Consider the following 24190-nt stretch of genomic DNA (forward strand, 5'->3'; position numbering starts at 1 on the left):
CCCATGACACTATTTAAAGAAAAGGAGAATTCACTTGTATACTGGGCAGCATTTATCCAACATTCGACATCATGAGAACAGATTATCTCACTTATCTTGCCTTTTATGGGACCGTGCTGCGTGCAAATTGGCTGCACAGCTTTGCAAACACTACAACAATGTTTACAACTCAAAAGCTGTGAAGCACTCTGGGACTTGCTGAAAGGTGCTATATAAATTTAAATTCTTTCAACATACCACAAAACAGCTAACCTTTGCTCTCAACTGCCTTTCGGCCTTGCATCATTACATGGAATTATTTTGTTATTTCGCCAAATATACAGTTAATATCCTTATTTTACAAACTCCAAATCCTTGAAAACTTCTATGGTCTCCTCCTGCAAATGAATTAACCAACACTGTGTTTACAGTGGCAAATCAATGGTTTGCTTAAATAAGATATTGGTCAATGACGTAAATGTTGCAAATTCTGCACTGCAAAACAGCTGCAACAAAAAGCAAACCCATCTCTGGAATACGTTTGCTTCAGCGACCAATTGTAAGACAGCCTACTGGAAAATCTGCATTCCACATTTTCTCTCTATCCATTACCATAGAAAGGGTTGCATACAGTTTTCTGGCACATACGTGTATATGTATTTATAGAAGATAACTAAAGCTTCAAAAGCAGTCCAACAGCATAACAGACGCTAATAATTTTTGTTCCCACCTACAGCAAGGGCAATGAGAAGGGATTTTCAAAAACTTGGGTGGCGGTAGTAGGGGGAAGAGAAATCCAAATTGCAAACTCCTATTTAATTAGAAATAAGAATTTCACAGAAATTCTGCCAAATTTAGCAACCATCTGCAATTCCTTGTAGTTAAGGAGTTAAAATATTTTTGGTATATTTATTAGCAATATTAGAGGAAAGAACTTTGCCCTGAAAAATGGGACAAATGTTTGCCTCCAGCACTGAGCACATATCATGTCTCCTACAGCTTGTGACTTCATATCCTGCTTCTCCTTACCATTTTCTTCTTCCTCCTCTTCATTTTTTTGGTCTGATTTCTTCTTTTCTTCTTCAGATTCCTCGTCTGAAGATTTATCATCGTTAGATGATAAATTTGCATTTATTTCTGCTAACAGCATCTTCTTGGCAATTCTGGCAAAAAAAAAGGAAAACAGTTGAGAAAAATTATCAAATTTTATTTGAATACATTGACACTTAAGTGATCAGTACCAAAAAGTTCATTGTAAGCAGTCACTGTTTTCTAGGCAAAGACAACTTACACAAATGAAGTTCATTTTTACATATTTTGCAGAAAGTTAGTCTTATCCAAAAATAGTGTGAAAACCAATTAGTAATAATTTGCGAGAGAATATGGATTCCCTTAACATTTATATTATACAGAAGTCTCATCAAAATAAATGTCTAAATATTATTCAGCTTTGTACTCATCAATAATAATTCATGGGTGTTAATTTTTTTGCTTTACTCATATGTATAATACTCGACAGGAACAAGACTCCAGATCAAAAAGATGAAACATTCCACAGGGGCCCCCATGTAGGTTGCCTGCCCTATTTTTCCAAAATTACACCAATCATTTTACTTGCTATGAAACTAATATCTTGAGAAATATTCAGAGAAAAGCAAAACCTACATTCATAAGAATCTTCAAGTTATTTTGGATAAACTTTCATTTAAGTATGAAGAATAAAGCTTCATTGCAAGTTTGTTCCAAATATTTTGGGTGCCAATATGGGTAAAAGTAAATGTAAACTTTATGTCCATGCAAATTATAGAACACTATCTGTAATCTATTTATTCCTTTACTCGTTCTTCTGCAAAAAATTAAAAATGAACAAATCGAATTTAGAACACCAACCATTGAAAGAAGGCAAGGTGAGTTGGTAAGGGGAAGGAAACGCTGGAACAGGAAAAGGAGCAGGAAGACAGCAACCAAGAATGGATAATTTTACATTTGCATAGCAATTTATCAGATCCCCAGGACATCCCAAATCACTTCACAAACAATTGTTTTAACATGTAGTCATATGTAGGAATACACGACAGCCAAGTCATGCATAGCAAATTCCCACAAACAGCAATTTAGATGACTGGAGAGTTTATTTTTAGTACTGTGGGTTGAGGGAGGAATGCCAGCCGAAGAAACATGAAAACACTCTGCTCTTTAAATATTATGGGATCTTTTACATACAGTTGAATAGGCAGGACATTAATAAAACATCACACCCAAATAATGGTATCTTGAACAATGCACAGTATTGCACTGAAGCACCAGCTCAGACAATGTGTTCAAGTCCTAGAGTGGGGCCTGAACCCACAACCTTGACTCAAAGGCAAGAGTGTACTGAACTGAGCCTACTCAGTTAACTATGAAAAAGACAAATAAAGGACAGAAAAAGGGCAAATTCTTCAGCATCAGAAATTTTTCAATGTATAATTTTTTTCAAGTGCTAATTACATTTAGATTTGCATTTCAATGAACAAAATATCAAATAAAAGACAGTAGCATTCAAAAAAGTTAAATATAAAAACAAACAAATGGGAAACTGGACTGTTCAGCCCTTGTGATCATCTGTTATTGCCTCAGACAGGATCAGAGCTTCCAATCTAGTTGGCACATGACCGCCCAAAAATTAAACACTTAGCTACCTAGCTAGCATCCCCTCAAATTGCTCTGCTGCTGCAGTCTTTTCCTTTTATTCAAGAATTTAAGAGGTCCGCAAGGTTATTCTCTCTAATTCTTCCTGGTCACTGATTCCATTCCACATTCAGCAAATTCCTCCAGATCGCATGCCAAAAACTTGAAATTTCCAGTCCCCACCCCTCCAATGTATGAATAATTTCTATCTCCATGCCCTGAAATGTGCAGTGAAAATCTGTTGCTTTCAATTCTTTAGATAGGTCCTTCATGTTTCTGAAATCTAATCAGTAGCTACCACCCTTTGATAGCTACACTCTTCATATAGTTAGTGCTGTTCTTGGCCCATTTCCTTTGACTTCAAAAGGGACCACTCGCTGCTCATGTTTCGTCCAAGAGGATGGATTTTCTCTTTTGTGCCAAGTATTTCCCTTCTCCCCTCTACCCCATCACCACATATAAACAAAATTACCTTCATGACAAAATAAACAATGGCAATACATCACTGCAGCTTCATGCCCTACATCAACACTTCTTTATTTCTGAATTTCTCCACTGTGAAGGTAAACTCAGTGTCACACTTCATGTACAATGCATAAGTGCTAAATCATCTTAAGCAGACAACAGACTTTGTTCCAACTTCTCAAGCAAAGGCCACAGGCCGTTCTATTTTGAACCGTTACCAGCCACATCACAGAGCCAAGTCAAACTAGAACCACCAGTGTACTTTCCTTTGAGTCAAGTTCAATTGGCAAATTACCCTCAAGCTCTCCCTGCTTTCATTAACCAGATTTCACATCATCTTTTTAAGGGTTAGGGAGATACGTTCCTCTATCACAAGCTCAACATTCCTTACAACTCCCTTCTAGTGATGAGCACCTACTTTTCTTCAGCTGGACTGTCATCTTATCCCACTTGGTCAACTTTTAGCTTTTCAAACTATCTACTACTTCTGTTGCAATAAATTGATATGCCTATGAATTCTCACAGTACTAGTACATGTTCAGCCAATTTCAGTACAGTGGCACAATGGTTACATTACTGGATCAGTAACCCAGAGGCTCAGACTAATAATCTGGAAACACAAGTTCAAATCCCACCATGGCAGCTGGGTAATTTAAATAAATCTGGAATAAAAAGCTACTATCAGTAATGATCATGAAGCCACAGGATTGTCATAAAAACCCATCTAGTTGACTAATGTCCTTTAGGGAAGGAAACCAGCATCCTTATCTGGCCTGGCCTTTGACTCCAGACCCACAGCAATGCAGCTGACTCGTAAGTGCCCTGTTACATAGCCTAGCAAGCCATTTGAGTGTATTCAAGAAGACTGTTCACCACCAGCTTCACAGGCAAATAAGGATAGGCAATAAATGCTGCCTTTCCACCAATGCTCACATCGCGTAAAAAGGTTCTAGTGATCACCCCCTAATCACCATTTCCATGGTCACTGCAAATAATGATGGGACAACTTCCATTCTGGGAACAGAATTTCCACTCAAATTATTTAATTTGTTCAACATTTGGATTGCAGCCTCTATTGTCCAGAACTACCTCAAACCCAGGGAATCTGCAGTCAATCATCTTAGCAGCAATATATTACAGGGGGAACACTTATCCCAAAGTTTTGTTTACATGATATTGTGAATTAATTCTTCAAATTTACACCATGAGTCAAATCTTCTCTCCAGACATTGGGTAGTTTGAAAGTTCAAGTAAACACTAAATTTCACATGATCACTATTCTGCTTTACAGAAATAAGTGTCAATATGAATTATGCACATCAGTTCCATTTTTAGTTTATTCTAATTCCAGTATCTTTTTTCATTTTGCTATTAAAATAAACTGAAATTTTTCTTCAAGAATGAGAAAGCAAATCAGCTCTAAAATTTTAATACCACTTAGTTGTTCTTAAAATGAAGAAACCAACTACAGTAATGCAAAAAACTGCAATGTTGGCAAACCAAAAAATGCTGAAAGCCCTAGATCAGGCAGCATCTATGGAGAGAATAGACAGTTAACATTTCAAGTCTGGGCCTATCAGAACACCCAACCAAGGGTCGACACCCAAAACGTTAGCAGATCACTGTTTACGGAGGCCAGATAAGTTGAGGGTTTTCAGCATTTTCTATTTTTGTTACCAGCAAAAAATGTGACTAAATGTAACACATAGGAATTCGTTGTACACTTTTGTAGAATTAGATATAGAAATTAAGGATTTCATATCTAAACAGTTAGATGAGTGAAGATGATTCACTGCATAAAAACATAGAACTTAATTCTGATGCCTGCCCCAATAATTAAACCAAGAAATATAATTGCATGCAACATCTTAAATATCAAAAGATAGGTCTGATTGTTAAACACAAATTTTCACCTGAAGATAAATAGTTGAGTTTCCTTTGTTGTACACTTTCTATACTTACAGTGTATTAAAATGTGGTGATGTGCAGGGTCTTCTGGTCTTTTGGAGCATACCGAATCCTGAGCTGGTCACCAGACTGAAGCTGGAACTCTCACTTCAGCAAGTCAACTAATCAGCTGCTTAGAACCCAATCCAAGGAACACACTGGGCAACAAACGTTAGCTGTCACTGTTCAGTCAGTTGAGCCAATCGTCTTCCACCATTTGGTTGCAGGTTCATTTAGTACTTCAGGTAGCATACTGTGTGTTCAAGACCTGTGATTCTGCACAAATTCTTTTTCGGAGCTTGCCATAAAAGGTTTCCTTTCATCAAGTTCATTACACAAAAGCCGAATGTGCAAGATGATGGAATTGTTGCTCCCTTCCCCTTTCAACTACATTACTTCAAAAATACACAACTTTAACCCACAGATGAAGCAGAGAACATTTCTTTCTACAAATTCTCAGGGGGCATTGGAGCAACTGAATTTGGTGCCAAAGTCCTGCATTCTCATTTACAACACAGGCTGAAACTGAAACCATTTTCCGTAGGTACAACCTCAGGTTTGTAGAAGAAATTGGTTCAGGTCAGGCTCAATGTTCAAACACCCATTCATCCTCAAAACAATAACTTGGAAACAAAAAAAGGATGCAATTTAAGCCTTAGATATACAGTACAACATACAAAAATATTTATGTATCACAAAAGCAAAAGAAATTCACTGACATTACTTGACAATCATTTTATAAATACACAATTCAAATTTAGAACTGCCTTTTATGGAAAACTTGTATTCCACAAATATTTGCAATGAAGATTTAAGACTAACTTTTAATTTCATGCAGAATTTGCAAGAAATGAAAGAACGTAAAGGTATTCAACCACTTTTCTGTATCTTAAAGTGTTCTGAAGCTCCCTGTGGTTACCATGGAACCACCATTTCACAATTGTTTTTTCATCTTAAATTTTTACAAAATACACAAAAGATTTGATATATTTAGTCTAACAAATACAAGCATTCAATTTACAAGTTAACACATCCAATCTTCAAGCAACACCATATAAGACAACAGGTCAGAAACACTCAAGCACAATAAATCAGTCTGCACAAGGCAAGGCAAAAGGTTATAAACAAAACCATTTCTCCCCATAAATGAAAATGGGGAACCAAATCATGAGCTCACGGTAAACTCTGGCAACAGATGCAACTGAAAATAATTCCTCTACTATTTAGTAAGTCAGAGCACCAGATTTTTGAACACTCAACACTAAAAGGTATTATGAACTGAAATCGCAAGTTTTCATTTTGTTTCCATTTGTTTCAAATAGTTAAAAGAATATTCACTTCATTAAAAAACCATGTATCTGACCTCAAAATAGAGTTCGAAAATTTGACATTTTGATTGGATTTTCAGTCATTACTTCATGATATGTTATGTATGCATATTGGTGTTTTAAAAATCAAGGGATCATAATTATAGTAAACCAGCTCTGCTCCATTTCAATATTTACTTGCAAATATAACTTCGGGAAATTTGGTGCTGCATTATTATAAATCCAAGTCTGTAACATTTTGATCAGTTAACTTTAAATTCTACAGCTCCATTTAGAAACTAAAACAAAGTTCTTAGTTTAAGTTTTAGGCATATCTCAAACATACACCTCGAAAACAATGAAAGTAACAGTAAAAGGTGAATTGCGTGTTGAAAGGACAAAATCCACAATGAACATGCAACCATATTCTGGATGAGGAAAAGTTCAAGGATGAATGATTCTTTTTTAAAGACACTGGTCAAAATGTTAATCTGAAATGCTTGTCTTTGCTGTATTTTATTTGATTTTAAAACACAGAGCAAATGAAGCACGCAGGAAGAGCAAACCAAAATGTTAGTTTGCCTACCTTTCAACCTCCACATAAAATACGATACAGGCCCTATTCCAACAAGGGATCATCTGGAAACATTTCTCTTTTATAAGTTCCCCAAGTTCTTGTGACAGGTCAGTGGGCAAATGTATCAATGATGAGCCATATAAGCTAATATGACCCATTTTCAATCATGAGTCTTTGCCAATCTCAGCTCCTGTGCAACCATAGAATGTTACAGCACAGGAACAAGCCAGCCGTTCAGCTCAAGTCTACTCTGGAACTTTTCTCCAGAAGTCCTATGTCTAACATCTTGTTTAGTATTCCAGCAAACTAATTCCCTTTTATAAGAATTCTGTTCTACCAATGGTTTGTAGCAGGGAATTCAGCATTCCAATCACTGGAAAAATACTTGTTCTAATGTTCCTTTTGCGAATATCTTGACCGCCTGCTCTTTTACTGCCCAATGAAAGCAATTTCAATATTTGCCTCTCGATAATCATAAATCCTGGTTAACAGATCATCCCTCAACTATCTCAATCCTTCAGCAAATAAAAGCCTCAATTGAATTCTTTACCTATAACTGTAATCCCTCATCCACGGCACGACTGACGTGTTAAATTTGAGTGGTCCTGATTAGCACATCACTCACCAAGTCCTCAGTGATTTCATCCCATATCATGGACTCCATTAGTCTCTCAACTGAATAATTAGTGGCTTATCCCATCTCCATTTTTGAGGATAATCATACTTGACTATTTTTCAGTCATCTGGAAAATTTCCTTTACAGAATTTTAGAATTCACATCTTCTATTACTTTCCTAGCTACCCTCAGAATCCTTGAATAAACCAGGGCCCAGTAATTTATTGACCTTAATTGTGACTAATTTTGAGCATCATTTCAATAACAACTTGCATTTATATACCATCTTTAACAAAGACAAACATCCAAAAAGGTTCTTCACAGAAGTATCAGCAAACAAAAAGGGAACATGCACTAACTGAATACCTATGGTGATTCCAATATCCACTTCCTCTCCTGAAAAAGACAACGTATTTATTTTTTATCATTTCCTCACACCCCACTACCTCAATTTAGTTTTCCTGTCCTTATTTTCACTATCCCTTTATTTTGGTAGGGACACTACAGTTGCTCTTATTGGAAGATGCCAAAAATCAACCAGAATTCCAGCTTCCACTTGTTAATACATACAGGAAAGCGAGTGCGTTTATGTCTAAGGATAGGATTGTACTTGTCTCCAATGCCCAAGATCCACTGTACATGCACATCTACAGCGGCTAATGGACTGCCAGCCCATCCCATTAAATGCTGTGAGGGGAAGTAGCAAACGCACAGGGAAACCTCTCTTTGAGGACTAGACCGTCCGTCCAGAAACACTACGATGGAATTTGTGAACAAAGCTTAGTTTGAAAAGTTGTCCTGAAGCTTTGACTGACTTTCAACAATTACCTGAAATGCATCTACATGAATGGTCAACTAATGCAGATGGACTTTGCTTACACTGAAGCAATAGGTTACTTCACCCTGCTAGTCCATAAGGTCACTGTTGAGAATTCTATTGGCTTTGACCTGTACCAATATCATACCTGCACTCTGCCAAGGTGGAAGGCAAGAAAGTGAATGCTGCCCTACCTGCTGACGTAGCAAGCCAAAGTCATGCATTTGGTCATCATTTTGGATTGTCCTCCCAACCCTGTAAGGGAGGTATTATTCAACAACAGAAGGTGCTAAGATGGTGGCTTTGGCTGGAGACCATTCAATGTATGTATGCCTTTTGACTATCACACTGCCAATGGCCTTTGAGAACTGTGGACATGAAGGTTCAGTTGCAGTGGCCCTATAAACAATTTTACGCATGGTGCTACAAAAATGTTCACTACCATCAATCCAAATATCTATTCACTGCTGTGCCTACTTTTGTTGAAGTTTAAAACCAGCAATGTTTTAATACCACTGCTTTGGCCTAAACTGAAGACAGCATTTGAGGAAACAAAGACTTTTCCATGCCAATGACAGACATGCTTATCACATGCTAAGGGAAAAAAAGACCAGGATTTCTGTCATTGACAGGAAAACAAACCTGAAGGAGACATTTTAGTTTTATCTCTATCTATACACATATCCTATTAAAAATAGAAATTCTATGAGTCAGTTGATTCTCTCCCATTGCCCTTAAAAATGAATATTCTACTATACAGAGACTGAATGAACGAGAAAGAACTGGCATGTACAAAAAGACACTAGGTGGCCAAATATGTGTAGCCTGAACATTTCAGGGGCTATACTAGTATCAATTCAACTGTTAAGTCAAATGGGAAAGGAAGGACTGTAACTTTTTAGTAAAATTAAAAACTCAATCTTGCTCTTGCTTATTTTTTTCCAAATTGAAAAACCTTTCACTGCCAATATATAAAATTAGTACAATGGTAAATTTGTTATACATTCAAGCAGTTCCAAAATCTGAACAATTGCAAAGTGAGCTGTAAGCTGAAAATGTAGGATGCCTACACAGATGTAGAGACTTTAAAGTGCTAGATTAATACATGATTTGAAAAAAATCATGATCTTATCTAATCCACAAAGTTGCACCTGTTGATATACTTCAAGTTATTTTAAAGTTTCAATTGATCTATCTCGCTAACAACTTATTTGAACATTAATTATCCAGAAGAAAAATAACTGCAAAGCGGAACACTAGAAATCTCTGATTCTGACAAGTGCCTAGTCTATGGCACAACAAAAAGTTGCAGCAAAATAAAGCACTTAGAGTGGAGGAGGAAATGACTTGCATCTCATTTTCTAGTTTGGAGTTAGCAAGCAACCTACTTCAAATTATTTGCCAAGTCCAAGTAGAAGCATTAATGATAGCTCAGTTGTGTGTGTTCTGGAAGATCTTCAATTCATTAAATATGTAGAAGGTTGGGACTTTTTAATGGAAGCTTGAATTAAATTTTTTTTTTAAACTGATATTCCATACATGTTCGTTGTTTCATGTGAGACAGGTGTGATTCAACTAATACTGGAAAATCTCTACAATAAGATATTGTAAAATGTAGTCTTGTTCAACCATGCACAAGAGGACTGATGTTTCAATCGCTGATCCTACAGAGACCACAATAAAGTTACTGCTTTTATGAACCTGACAATTCACTTCCGTAAACAAGAAAAAAAACTTCCATGTGGAATCTTTGCACCCTACACAATACACATGACAGAGCTTTAATGAGGTATGCAGTACTGGGCGATTAAAATTCAGCCTTTTTAAAGGCAACCATCTCTGTTTCTCCACTGCCAAGTGTTTTATGCATAGTTGAAAAAAATGCAAGGTACCAAAATGTCTGGAAATATATTTTAACAGAAAATTTACATCAACACTACATTAACTTGTGGAAAATGATGATCTGCCAACAACGCTGTGTTATTAACTTGAACTGTGCCAACTGCAAAAGATTCAAACATTGACATCTTTAATGTCTAAAGTCACAAAAGTGTTTTTTTAAATTCAGTTATTCTGTCAATTATTTTATTAAAGAGAGGTTGGCACAGCTGTGCAAGACTGCATGATATATTAGGTAATGAACAGTTGTTGATTGAACATTAATTTTTACGATAAAAAAAAGTTGGTCTGTCCTAATTGGCAACAAAACTATATTCCATGTGGTTTAATTCACAGCTCTTAAAAAGTTTTCCCTTGAATCCTTTCTAGGTGCTCCAAACCTGCCCAATCTCATTCCTCTGCCTGAAAACAGTTTTAAATTAAATCCACTGAAAGACCAATTTCAAGCTAATGATCCTAAGCACCATTTTGCTATGATTTCAAATCACAAAAATGTGGTGCTTAATACTTTAGCAAGTTTACAGTAGCATATAATGAAACACCAGTAGCCACTTGATTCAAATCTGCATATTATTTCAGGATTAATAAAAAGATATTACACGTTTTAGTTTGTTACGTGCAATAGACTTCATTAAACTATTCATGAGAATTCTGAGAGTGTCTGCATCATCTGTAATTGCACATTTCTCAATTTACATATGAATTTGCAGGCCCACATTTGCTGACAGCAACATTAAAGTGGTGTCTGGATAAATCACAAATGAGGTATATAGACTGAACACTGATTCCCTTTCCAACAGTATTTAAATGTTTTTCAGAAATCTCAATTGCTCAGATTTTAAATTTTCCTACTGGTTTCATTGAATTGTTTAACTTCCGGCTAAAAACATCAGTACTTAAGCCTTCTGGCTACACGTGGCTGAGTTGAGAACAGTATTCGCATGAAGTTGAAATGATGGTGGGTAGGGATGCAACAGATACAAGAAATCTTTCAGTACTTTCTCCTATACTGGGTATTTTCATTCCTAACCAACTCGTTAGTTAACTAAATTACCAAATCTATTGAATTCAATTTCACAACTTGCCATAGTGGGATCTAAGAGACCTCCAAGTTGTTAGTTCAATACTATAATCCATAGCTCATCCAGCACAAACAATTCCACTCCCTCCAAATTAGCCATTGCCTCTAGGACTTGGTAATACTGACAAAACTCCAATGTTAGCGAATACTCATCCTCCCCAATCCAAACTATATCCTTCTCTTTTGGGCCTCCTTATCTCGAGAGACAATGGATACGCGCCTGGGGGTGGTCAGTGGTTTGTGAAGCAGCGCCTGGAGTGGCTATAAAGGCCAATTCTGGAGTGACAGGCTCTTCCACAGGTGCTGCAGAGAAATTTGTTTGTTGGGGCTGTTGCACAGTTGGCTCTCCCCTTGCGCCTCTGTCTTTTTTCCTGCCAACTACTAAGTCTCTTCGACTCGCCACAATTTAGCCCTGTCTTTATGGCTGCCCGCCAGTATATCCACGCTACAACAAATTCCTGCATGCATATCTACACATTCTATAACATGTTAATTTTCACATCAAGTGCACTACACAAAGTCATAGGGGCTATAAACAAGACCTAGGCAGGCTGATAACATAACACAAGTGGGGAGGAGTATATACAAATACCACTAAGCTTACCACACCTCAAATTTACTCCTACCTATGGGAGGGAACAGGGGGACGGGGTGGGGGAACGTCGATGAACATTGGAGAAACGGTTATTGAGAAGCACACTGCTGATGTTCTGATCTTGCCCCTTCATTTAGCAACTCTGTGTAGCAATCCAGAAAGCCTGAGAGGGCAGGACAAGCCTCAAAGTCCAAGCCTATGCAGAATGGAGAAATTCTTCTCCCTCCTCCGGCCAACACAACAGTTAGCATAATTAACACCAATTGCAAAACGATTCATCTCTGCCATGTCCCCCTCTCCCCAATCATAGTAAAGCACAATCCTGCCCATAATATGTGGGCAAAATATCTGTGGGGCATATACCAGAGGATGCAAATTGACTTCAAACTGAATTCAGCAAATACCAAGCAGTCCTGAACCCATTTTTGGAAGTCTGGACATTGTACCCTCACCCCAATAACAATCAGAGTGAAGTGATAATAGCACCCCTTCATCACCACACCTCCATAACAAGTCATGGACCACTAATATATTTTTTTTTAACTATCATGCAGACTGTTTACTGATTTCATAAATATACATACTCCTAAAAATATACTGCCCTTAAGAGTGCATATGCATTATCCCTGGGGTTAACAGCAACCAAAAAGGGGTGAGTTTGTTGGCCCAAATTACTTTTTCCTAAAATTATGTTCCTGGGATAAGATAAACTTCAGATATTAGAAATGTAGTTTTAATACATTGCCTTGAAACCCAGGCATCACCCTAAAAATTTCACCCTAATTAGCAACTGACCTCTTGATTTTCAATCTTTCCCTCCTTATAGAAAAGGTAATTTAATAGTCCAACATTTTAAATGTATACAAGATTGTTTAAGCTTAAACCAAGTTCACCAGACAAACCATTAGTGCCCACACATCTCCCACTTTAACATTATTCCACAAAAAAAGTTTAAAAAAATCCTAGCCCACAACTGAAACTCTTATAGAAAGAGTCCTTTTTCCAGTGAAGGTGGCCAATTCTACAGGCATAGCTACCTTTGGATTTGTAAGGCATCTAATCACAAGCTGAAAAATGCCATCAACAAATTGAATGCAAAATTGTTGCTGTGGTCTACTTAAATTTTGAACCACAAAACTTCCAAGTACTTCCAGAAGGTGCAGTGACATAAATATGAGCAACTATCACTAGACATTTGACATCTTTAATCTGGAATATTAAAATTCCACAACATTTTGAATCAAGTATAGTTTCAAACAAAAATATGGGACTAAGTATTTTCGCAAAATTGTGTTTACTGAATAAATTGTGAAAATGAAAATGCTTGAAACCATTTAAAAGTCTTTTACAAACAGAAACCGAGGCTCACATTAAAAAATCTTAATAAAGCAGCAAATATTAGCACCAATGAGTTTAAATGTTTAAAGAAATGTTTGTGACTACACAAAATGCATTACTGGCAAGCAAATCTTTGTAAAGTCCATACTGTAGAAATTATTACCTATTCTCAGGGTCGTCATCATAGTCATCACTGGTGCACTGGGGAACATTTTTTGAATTGCCCTCTGCTTCATCACCTGTAATGATGAGACTTAATTTTAGTTACAAGTCCCTACAAAATTACAATTCATTTTATCAGTTTTCATTAACTCTTAAAATACCAAGTGACCACAATTATACAGCCAAGTAAACAAAGTTGTGCCTTGCACCATATTATTTAACCTCTCCTGCTTTTCACCCTAGCACAGACTGTGTGTTTTTTCCTCCCCTCTCCCTGCCTCTGCACCTGCTTTAAACCTGTTGCATTTCTAACTTTTTCCAGTTCTGACAAAAAATCTGCACCTGAAAGATTAACTGTTTCTCTCTCCACAGATGCTGCCATACCTAATGAGTATTTCCAGATCTTGTTTTTATTTTAGATTTCCAGCAATGGAAAATTTTGCTTTTGCTAAAGTCAAAACATGGCTGAAAACTACCATTCAACAATCTTAAAATACAGTTAAATGCCTCACCTTTTCATATTTCATATGCTTTAACTTCTTTCTAGGATGTAGTTGTCAGAATTAGGGAATCTATTCCCTAATCCAAGCAATTTTGTCTCCCTTCACTTTGTTGCGAAGTCAGCTGGAGTGTCAGATGCACCATGAGGCCTGTCCCATATATCACTGTGCCAACAGGATCAGTTAGCATACATAAAGAAATATGAGTGCAGTCTGCCCAGCACACTTAAATTCAAAACGTTAAAATCTAGTTGGGTGCCAGCAAAGCCATTCAGCTTCAAATCAATTTTATTTTCACAACTTATATTTGTATAGTGCCTTTAACATAATAAAATGTCCCAAAGGCTAGTCACAGGAGCGTAACAAAACAAAATACGACACTGAGCCACTTAAGGAGATATTGTGTCAGATAGCTTGGTCAAAGAGGTAGGTTTTAAGCAGTGTCTTAAAGGAGGAAAGAGAGGAGAGGTGTAGTGAGGATATTCCAGTGCTTAGGTCCAAGGCAACTGAAGGTGCAGCCACCTACGGTACAGCAATTAAAATCGAGGATGGTCAAGTGGCCAGAATTAGAAGAGCGCCGATATCAGAGTTGTGGGGTTGGAGGAGATTACAGAGATAGGGAGGGGCGAGGCCATGGAAGGATTTGAAAACAAGCATGAGAATTTAAAATCAAGACGTCACTTGACCAGGAGTCAGTGCAAGTCAGCGAGCACAGGGGTGACAGGTGAACACTACTTGGTGGGAGTTAAAGCCGGGGTAGAGTTTTGGATGATCTCAAATTTACAGAGAATAGAATATGGGAGACCAGCCAGGAGCGTGCTGCAATAGTCAAGCCTAGAGGTAACAAAGGCATGGACGAGGGTTTCAGAGCAGATTAGCTGAGACGGGTGAAGTCAGGCAATGCTACGGAGGTGGAAATAGGCCGAATTAGTTATGGTGCGAACATGAGGTCGGAAGCTCATCTCAGGGTCAAATGCAACATCAAGGTTATGAACAGACTCTTTTAATCTCAGACTGTTGCCAGGGAGAGGGATCAGGTCAGTGGTTAGGAAACAGAGATTGGAGTGGGGACCAAAAACAATAGTTACTGTCTTCCTAGTATTTAATTGGAGGAAATTTCTGCTCATGCTACACTGAAACATAGGAACGTGAGTAGGCCGTTCAGCCCGTTGAGTCTGCTCCGCCATTCAATTAGATCATGGCTGATCATCTACCTTAGTGCCACTTTCCCGTGCTATCTCCATCTCCCTCGATGTCATTGGTCTTCAGAAATCTATCAATTTCTGTCTTGAACATGCTCAATGATTGAGCTTCCAATGCCCTCTGGGGTAGAGAATTCCAAAGATTCACCACCCTCAGTGCAGAAATTCCTCCTCATCTCAGTCTTAAATGGCCTACCCCTTATTCTGATATATCCCCTGGTTCTGGACTTAACAGCCAGAAAAAACATCCTATCTACTCCACCCTGTCTATCTCTAAGTACTTTTAGGTTTCAATGAGATCACCTCTCATTCTTCTAAACTCTACAGAATACAGGCCCAGTTTCTGCAATCTCTCCTCATAAAACAATCCCGCCATCCCAGGGATTAGTCTAGTGATCCTCCGTTGCACTTCCTCTACGGCAAGTACATCCTTCTTTAGATAAGGAGACCCAAAACTGTACACAACACTCCAGGTGTGGTCTCACCAAGGCTCTATACAATTGCAGCAAGACGTCTTTACTTTTGTACTCAAATCCCCTTGCGATGAAGGCCAACGTAGCAGGTCTTCCTTACTGATTGTTGCACCTGCATGCTAACTTTTAGTGACTCATGAAGGAGGATACCCAGGACCCAACCTCTCATCATTTAAGAAATATTCTGTCTCTGTTCTTTCTACAGAAGTGGAAAACTTCAAACTTATTCACATGATATTCCATCTGCCATGTTCTTGCTCATTCACTTAGCCTGTCCAAGTCCACATGAAGCCTCCCTGCATCTTCCTCAACTTACATTCCCACCTAGTTTTGTGTCAACAGCAAATTTGGAAATATTACAATTGGTCCCCACATCCAAATCATTTATATAGATTGTGAACAGCTGTGGACCTAGCACTGATCCTTGTAGTACCCCACGAGTAACAGCCTGCCATCCTGAGAATTACCCATTTATTCCTACTCTCTGCTTTCTGTCTGTTAACCAATTCTTAATTCATAGTATATTACCCCCAATCCCATGCACTCTAAATTTTGTTTACTAACCTCCTGTGTGGGATCTTATCAAAAGCCTACTGGACGTCAGATAAGCAGTCTGATAATTCAGCAACAGTGGAGAAGTCGAACGAGGTGGTGGTGAGGTAGAGCTGGGTGCCATCAGCGTACATGTGAAAACTAACGTTGTGCTTTTGGATGATATCAAGGGGCAGCATGTGGATGAAAAATAGGGAGAGGCCAAGGTGAAACCCTTGGTGGGACACCACAGGTAATGGTGCAGGAGCAGGAAGAGAAAATCATTGCAAGTGATACTCTGGCCACAATTAGATAGATAAGAATGGAACCAGGTGAGAGCAGTCTCACCCAGCTGGAGAACAGTGGAGACACATTGAAGGACAATGGTGCGGTCAACAGTCAAAGGCTGCTGACAGGTCAAGAGGGACAAGGAGGGAAAGTTTATCTTTGTCAATGTTACATAAGATGTCATGTGATTTTGATGACAGCCATTTCAGTACTGTGGTAGGGACAGAAAACTGATTGGAGGGAGTCAAACAGAGTTCTGGGAAAGATGGGCACGGAGTTAGGACGTGACAACACATTCAAGGACTTTGGAGGGGAAATGGGATGGGAGGGTCAAGGGTATTTTTGAAAGGAGAGAGCTGATCGCAGATTTAAAAAGGAGAGAGGGACAACACCGGAAGAGAAAGAAAACCATTCATAATATTGGCTAACATGGGGACCAGGATTTATTCACCCAGAGAGTGGTGAACCTGTGGAATTCTCTACCACAGAAAGCAGTTGAGGCCAAATCATTAAATATATTCAAGAAAGAGTTAGATATAGTTCTTAGGGCTAAAGGGATACAGGGGAGAAAGTGGGAACAGGGTACTGAATTTGGATGATCAGCCATGATTGTACTTAATGGCGGTGTAGGCTCGAAGGGCCAAGTGGCCTACTCCTGCTCCTATTTTTCTATGTTTCTAGGATGGGAAGTTGCATGGTCAGTAGTTTAGTGAGAATAGGGTCGAGGGAGGAGGAGGTGCGACTCAGACAAAATGAGCTGAAAGGACATGAGAGAAGATCAGAGAGAAACTGGAGAAACATGCGAGTTCAGGACTATGGCACGGAGGCGAGCATTAAAGGAAGTTTGGCCAGGTGGGCTGATGGAAGGCAGTTACACAGAGGATGCAGCTGATTGTCACAAAGATCGAAACCATCCAAAAAGAAGTCCATGAGCTCCTTGCACTTATGGTTGGAGTTGAGCATGGAGAGGAAAGGGAAGAGATTTTTAAAAAGATGGTCTGCAGTAAAGAAACGAAGCCAGAGGTTATCTTTGTATTCCAGGATGATCCTGGAATAGTATGCAGTTTTAGCAGACGAGAGCAGGACCTGTTTTATGTGGTCCAGCCACATCTGACAGTGGATGGCTAAACCACTTTTGAAGACCCTCCCACCATGCCTTCAAAAAAAAAGAGACAGGTCTTGGAAATTTGATTAAGATGGAGAAATCCTTGGTGGGACACCACAGGTAATGGTGCAGGAGCAGGAAGAGAAATGGTGAGGGAAACCCAGTGAACACAGTCAACTCAAGACTTTCAAAAAGCTTTTGACAAGGCACCGTATAAGAGGCTTCATACAGGATCAAAGCCTCTAATATTAGTGGTAATTATATTGAGCTGGACTGAAAACTGGCTGGAAGAATGTAGGCAAGAAAATAGTACAGATGGATTTGGATATGTCTGGAGACCAGCCACTTGTGGCGCCCCTCAAGGATTCATGTTGGGACCATTTTTCTTAACTATCTTTATTAATGATCTCAATGTAGGTGTTGTGTGCATCATCTGAAAATTTGCAGGTTTTAAAAAATAAATTCTTTCATGGGATATGGGCGTCACTGGCAAGGCCAGCATTTGTTGCCCATCCCTAATTGCCCTCGAGGGGTTGTGGTGAGCCACCTTGTTGAATCGCTGCAGTCCACCTGGTGCAGGTACTCCCACAATGACAGTTAGGGAGTTCCAAGATTTTGACCCAGCAACAGTGAAGGAACAGTGATAATAGTTCCAAGTCAGGATGATGTGTGGCTCAGAGGGGAACTTGCAGGTGGTATTTCCGTGCGTCTGCTGCCCTTGTTCTTTTGGGTGGTAAAGGTCGCAGGTTTGGCAGGTGCTGTTGAAGAAGCTGCAGTGCATTTGTATATGGTACACACTGCTGCCACTGTGCGTCGGTGGTGGGGTGGAGGGAGTGAATGTCTCAGATGGTGGATGGGGTGGTTATCAAGCAGACTGCTTTGTCTGGAATGGTGTCGAGCTTCTTGAGTGTTGTTGCAGTCTCACTCATCCAAGCAAGTGGAGAGTATTCCATCACACTCCTGACTTGTGCCTTGTAGATGGTGAACAGGCTTTGGGCAGTCAGCAGGTGAGTTACTCGCCACAAAATTCCCAGCCTGTGACTTGCTCTTGTAGCCATACTATTAATGCAGCTGGTCCAGTTTAGTTTCTAGTCAATGGTAACTCCCAAGATGTTGATAGTGGGGGACTCAGCGATGGTAGTGTCACTGAATGTCAAAGGGAGAGGCTTAGATTCTCTCTTGTTGGAGGTGGTCATTCCCTGGCACTTGTGTGGCATGAATGTTACATGCCACTTATCAGCCCAAGCCTGAATGTTCCCCAGGTCCCGCTGCATATGCACGCGGACTGCTTCAGTATCTGAGATGTTGCAAATGGTACTGAACACTATGCAATCTCCAACACTCAAGAAGCTCGACACCATCCAAGACAAAGCAGCACGCTTGATCGGCACCCCATCTGCCATCTTAAACATTCACTCCCTCCATCACTGATGCACAGTGGTACCAGTGTGTACCATCTACAAGATGCACTGCAGCAACTCACCAAGGCTCCTTCGACAGCACCTACAAAAACCGTGACCTCTTCCACCTAGAACAAGGACAACAGACATATGGTAACACCATCACCTGCAAGTTCCCTTCCAAGTCACACACCATCTTGACTTGGAAATATATTGCTGTTGTTTCTTCATTGCTAGATCAAGATCCTGGAACTCCCTCCCTAACAGTGCTGTGGGTGTACCTGCACCAGATGGACTGCAGTGGTTTAAGGAGGTGGTTCACTATCACCTTCTCTAGGACAATCAGCGATGGGCAACAAATGCTGGCCTTGCCAGCGACGCCCACATCCCATGAAATAAAAAATATCAGCGAACATCCCCACTTCTGACCTTATGATGGAGGGAAGGATAGTGATGAAGCAGCTGAAGATGGTTGGGCCTAGGACACTACCTTGAGGAGCTCCTGCAGCCATGTCCTGGAGCTGAGATGACTGGTCTCCAACAATCACAACCATCTTCCTTTGTGCTAGGTATGACTCCAACCAGTGGAGACTTTTCTCCTCGATTCCCATTGACTTCTCTTTGATACCACACTCCATCAAATGCTGCCTTGATATCCAGGGCAATCACTCCTGCCTCACCTCAAGTTCAGCTCAATTGTCCATGTTTGAACCAAGGCTGTAGTGAGGTATGCAGCCGAATGGCTCTGGCAGAACCTAAACTGAGCATCAGCGAGCAGGTTATTGCTTGTAGGTGCCACTTGATAGCCCTGTCACCTTCCCTCACTTTGTTAATGACCGAGAGTAGACTGATGGGGCGGTAATTGCCCAAAATGGATTTGTCCTGCTTTTTGTGAACAGGACATACCTGGGCCATGTTCAGGTATATGTCAGTGCTGTAACTGTACTGGAACAGCTTGGCAAGGGGCATGGCTAGTTCTGGAGCACAAGTCTTTAGTACTACAGCTGGGATGTTGACAGGGCCCATAGCCTTTGCTGCATCCAGTGCCTTCAGCCGTTTCTTAATCAGCAGGCGGTTTCCTTGCCCATGTTTGATCTGATGCCATGAGACTTCACGGGGTCAACGTTGAGGACACCCAGGGCAACTCCCTACTACTGTGCCGCTATCTCTGCTGGGGTGGTGCCATCAGTGGGACAGGACATGCCCATGGATGGCGATGGTGGTGTCAGGCACATTGGCTGTAAAGGTATGATTCTGTGAGTATGACTATGTCAGGCTGTTGCTTGACTAGTCTGTGAGACAGCTCTCCCAACTTTTGCACAAACCCCCAGATGTTAGTAAGGAGGACTTTGCAGGGTTGGGTGTGTCGTTGTCATTGCAAGTGCCTAAAATCGATGCCAGGTGATCCATCCAGTTTTAAGATTTGTGCAAGGTTTAGGACTGTAGACTATGCTCAACAACTTCAGGCAGATCATAATGTGTAGGGAGACTGGACTTGACGAACAAATGATGCTTAACTTGTAGGTAGTGTCATGTTATGCATGTGGGAAAGATGTATACTGGTCATGCATACAGCCTTCAGAGAAAAACATTAAAGCATTTGAAGAGGCAGATCAGGTCATTCTAGTGCACTGTTCTCTAAAAGGTTCATGAGCTGTGAAGCAATACCTAGAACAAATATGGTGTTGAGTGCATTTTTAGGACAACTGACTAAAAGCATGCTATTTTGTCCTTGTACAAGAATTTGGGCAAGCTTTCAGTTTGAATACCATGTCCAGTTTTGGTCTCCTCAAATGGTGGGTGATGCTGAGGCTTTGGAAAGGGTGCAGAGGATGGTCACTAGACTAATTCCTAGCGTAAAGCATTATAATTATGAAGATAGGCTTAGAGAGCAGGACCGTTAAACTTTAGAGAAGCAGAGACGTATAGGTGAACTGAAGTTTATAAAATGACCAAGGGAACAGACTGTGTTCCAGTTGACAGTCTTAGAATTAGAACATTACAGCGCAGTACAGGCCCTTCGGCCCTCGATGTTGCGCCGACCTGTGAAACCATCTGACCTACACTATTCCATTTTCATCCATATATCTATCCAATGACCACTTAAATGCCCTTAAAGTTGGCGAGTCTACTACTGCTGCAGGCAGGGCGTTCCACGCCCTTACTACTCTGAGTAAAGAAACTACCTCTCACATCTGTCCTATATCTATCACCCCTCAACTTGAAGCTATGTCCCCTCGTGTTTGCCATCACCATCCGAGGAAAAAGACTCTCACTATCCACCCTATCTAACCCTCTGATTATCTTATATGTCTCTATTAAGTCACCTCTCCTCCTCCTTCTCTCTAACGAAAACCTCAAGTCCCTCAGCCTTTTCTCGTAAGACCTTCCCTCCATACCAGGCAACATCCTAGTAAATCTCCTCTGCACCCTTTCCATAGCTTCCACATCCTTCCTATAATGCGGTGACCAGAACTGCACGCAATACTCCAGGTGCGGTCTCACCAGAGTTTTGTACAGCTGCAGCATGACCTCTTGGCTCCGAAACTCGATCCCCCTACTAATAAAAGCTAACACACCATATGCCTTCTTAACAGCCCTATTAACCTGGTTAGCAACCTTCAGGGATTTATGCACCTGGACACCAAGATCTCTCTGTTCATCAACACTACCAAGAATCTTCCCATTAGCCCAGTACTCTGCATTCCTGTTACTCCTTCCAAAGTGAATCACCTCACACTTTTCCACATTAAACTCCATTTGCCATCTCTCAGCCCAGCTCTGCAGCCTACAACATCCTTCGGCACTATCCACAACTCCACCGACCTTAGTGTCATCTGCAAATTTACTAACCCACCCTTCTACACCCTCATCCAGGTCATTTATAAAAATGACAAACAGCAGTGGCCCCAAAACAGATCCTTGCGGTACACCACTAGTAACTAAACTCCAGGATGAACATTTGCCATCAACCACCACCCTCTGTCTTCTTTCAGCGAGCCAATTTCTGATCCAAAGCTCTAAATCACCTTCAACCCCATACTTCCGTATTTTCTGCAATAGCCTACCGTGGGGAACCTTATCAAACGCCTTACTGAAATCCATATACACCACATCCACTGCTTTACCCTCATCCACCTGTTTGGTCACCTTCTCGAAAAACTCAATAAGGTTTGTGAGGCACAACCTACCCGTCACAAAACCGTGCTGACTATCTCTAATGAACTTATTCTTTTCAAGATGATTATAAATCCTGTCTCTTATAACCTTTTCCAACATTTTACCCACAACCGAAGTAAGGCTCACAGGTCTATAATTACCAGGGCTGTCTCTACTCCCCTTCTTGAACAAGGGGACAACATTTGCTATCCTCCAGTCTTCCGGCACTTTACCTGTCGACAATGACGACATAAAGATCAAGGACAAAGGCTCTGCAATTTCCTCCCTAGCTTCCCAGAGAATCCTAGGATAAATCCCATCTGGCCCAGGGGACTTATCTATTTTCACACTTTCCAAAATTGCTAACACCTCCTCCTTGTGAACCTCAATCCCATCTAGCCTGGTAGCCTGAATCTCAGTATTCTCAACAACATTTTCTTTCTCTACTGTAAATACTGACGCAAAATATTCATTTAACACTTCCCCTATCTCCTCTGATTCCACACACAACTTCCCACTACTATCCTTGATTGGCCCTAATCTAAATCTAGTCATTCTTTTATTCCTGATATACCTATAGAAAGCCTTAGGGTTTTCCCTGATCCTATCCACCAATGACTTCTCGTGTCCTCTCCTTGCTCTTCTTAGCTCTCCCTTTCGATCCTTCCTGGCTAGCTTGTAGCTCTCAAGCGCCCTAACTGAGCCTTCACGTCTCATCCTAACATAAGCCGCCTTCTTCCTCTTGACAAGCGCTTCAACTTCTTTAGTAAACCACGGCTCCCTCGCACGACAACTTCCTCCCTGCCTGACAGGTACATACTTATCAAGGACACACAGTAGCTGCTCCTTGAATAAGCTCCACATTTCGATTGTTCCCATCCCCTGCAGTTTCCTTCCCCATCCTACGCATCCTAAATCTTGCCTAATCGCATCATAATTTCCTTTCCCCCAGCTATAATTCTTGCCAATTAAATAGACTGGGGAGGGGTCACCATTTTAAATTGCATAAGGCCAAATTTAGATTAGATTTCAGGAGGTGGCTCTTTTCCCAAAGAACAGTGGACCTCTGGAACAGGCTGCCCGCTCATGTGGTGGACACAAACACGTCGAATTCCTTCAAGCAACACCTGGACTGGTTTCTGGCTAGGTAAAAATTACCTCTTGCAAGAGGTAGGTATTGTATAGAATTGTCAAGGCTAGACAGATCTCCTGGACTATTTTTGATCATTGCTGGGTCAGAGAAAAATGTCCCAGAATTCCACCCCATGTACCCCAAAGTGACCTTGGTTTACAACCAGATTTTTCACCTCTCCCAGGAGGCTACTAGCTTTGGGTAGGGTGGAAAGTGTGGGACAGGCTGGATCGACCACAGGGTCTTATCCGGTTTGTCATTGTTCTTTTGCTTGTCAAATGATGACAGAACCAACAGTAGCATGCAGGTATTTTATGTTTTGATGTAGGATAGGATAATACTTTGCTGGTACTACTGCAACTACCACATCATTTAAATGCCTTTAAATGAAAAATGCCTACCCCAAACTCTTGAAATATGCAGCCATTCAGCAGCACAACTGAATCTCTACTATAAACTGTGTCTTAGGATTGGTGCTACTCTCAAGCCAATGCAATAATGATATTCAATGTAACCAAGTGAGATGATACCATCTTTAAAGAAACTATATAAAAACTTACACAGGGAACATCCTTAAAATTCCAGAATATGCCAGCATTTAGCAGTTTTGTTAATCCTTACAACATTGGCTTCTAGTGATAATATTCCATAAACAGAGGTTAAATATTTACCATCTTTTAAAAGATTTGCAAAGGGGAGCTGCATGTACTACAGATTATCAAATGAAGCATGTTTCTGCTTGCGTGAACCATATTTGTAAATAAATCTGTGGATTAGCGTCATGAATATTTCCACCTTCCAGGAAACGAATTAGCATCTGACAGGTTCTCAATTTAGTGCAATGGAGGTCAATTGTTAGGGTTGGGCTATGCTAACAGGAAGACACCAATTGCAGTTCACAAGAGACCTGATCTACTTATGGAAATGGATATCTGAAAAAGCTCAAG

The 24190-nt window shown here is 40.2% G+C and overlaps 1 protein-coding gene across 6 annotated transcripts in view; it reads right to left on the reverse strand.

Moving 5' to 3' along the window:
- atrx (ATRX chromatin remodeler) overlaps positions 1-24190 on the reverse strand; it is a 257156-nt gene that overhangs the window by 151047 nt on the left and 81919 nt on the right. For all 6 annotated transcript variants that reach the window (XM_068047283.1, XM_068047282.1, XM_068047281.1 and 3 more), the window contains 2 exons: positions 13455-13530; positions 1009-1142 (listed from right to left, as the gene is read on the reverse strand). In XM_068047283.1, coding sequence (XP_067903384.1) covers positions 1009-1142; positions 13455-13530 — 210 coding nt within the window. The remainder of the gene's footprint in view (positions 1-1008; positions 1143-13454; positions 13531-24190) is intronic.

This window comes from Heterodontus francisci, chromosome 15 (genome assembly GCF_036365525.1).
Source record: "Heterodontus francisci isolate sHetFra1 chromosome 15, sHetFra1.hap1, whole genome shotgun sequence".
NCBI lineage: Eukaryota > Metazoa > Chordata > Chondrichthyes > Heterodontiformes > Heterodontidae > Heterodontus > Heterodontus francisci.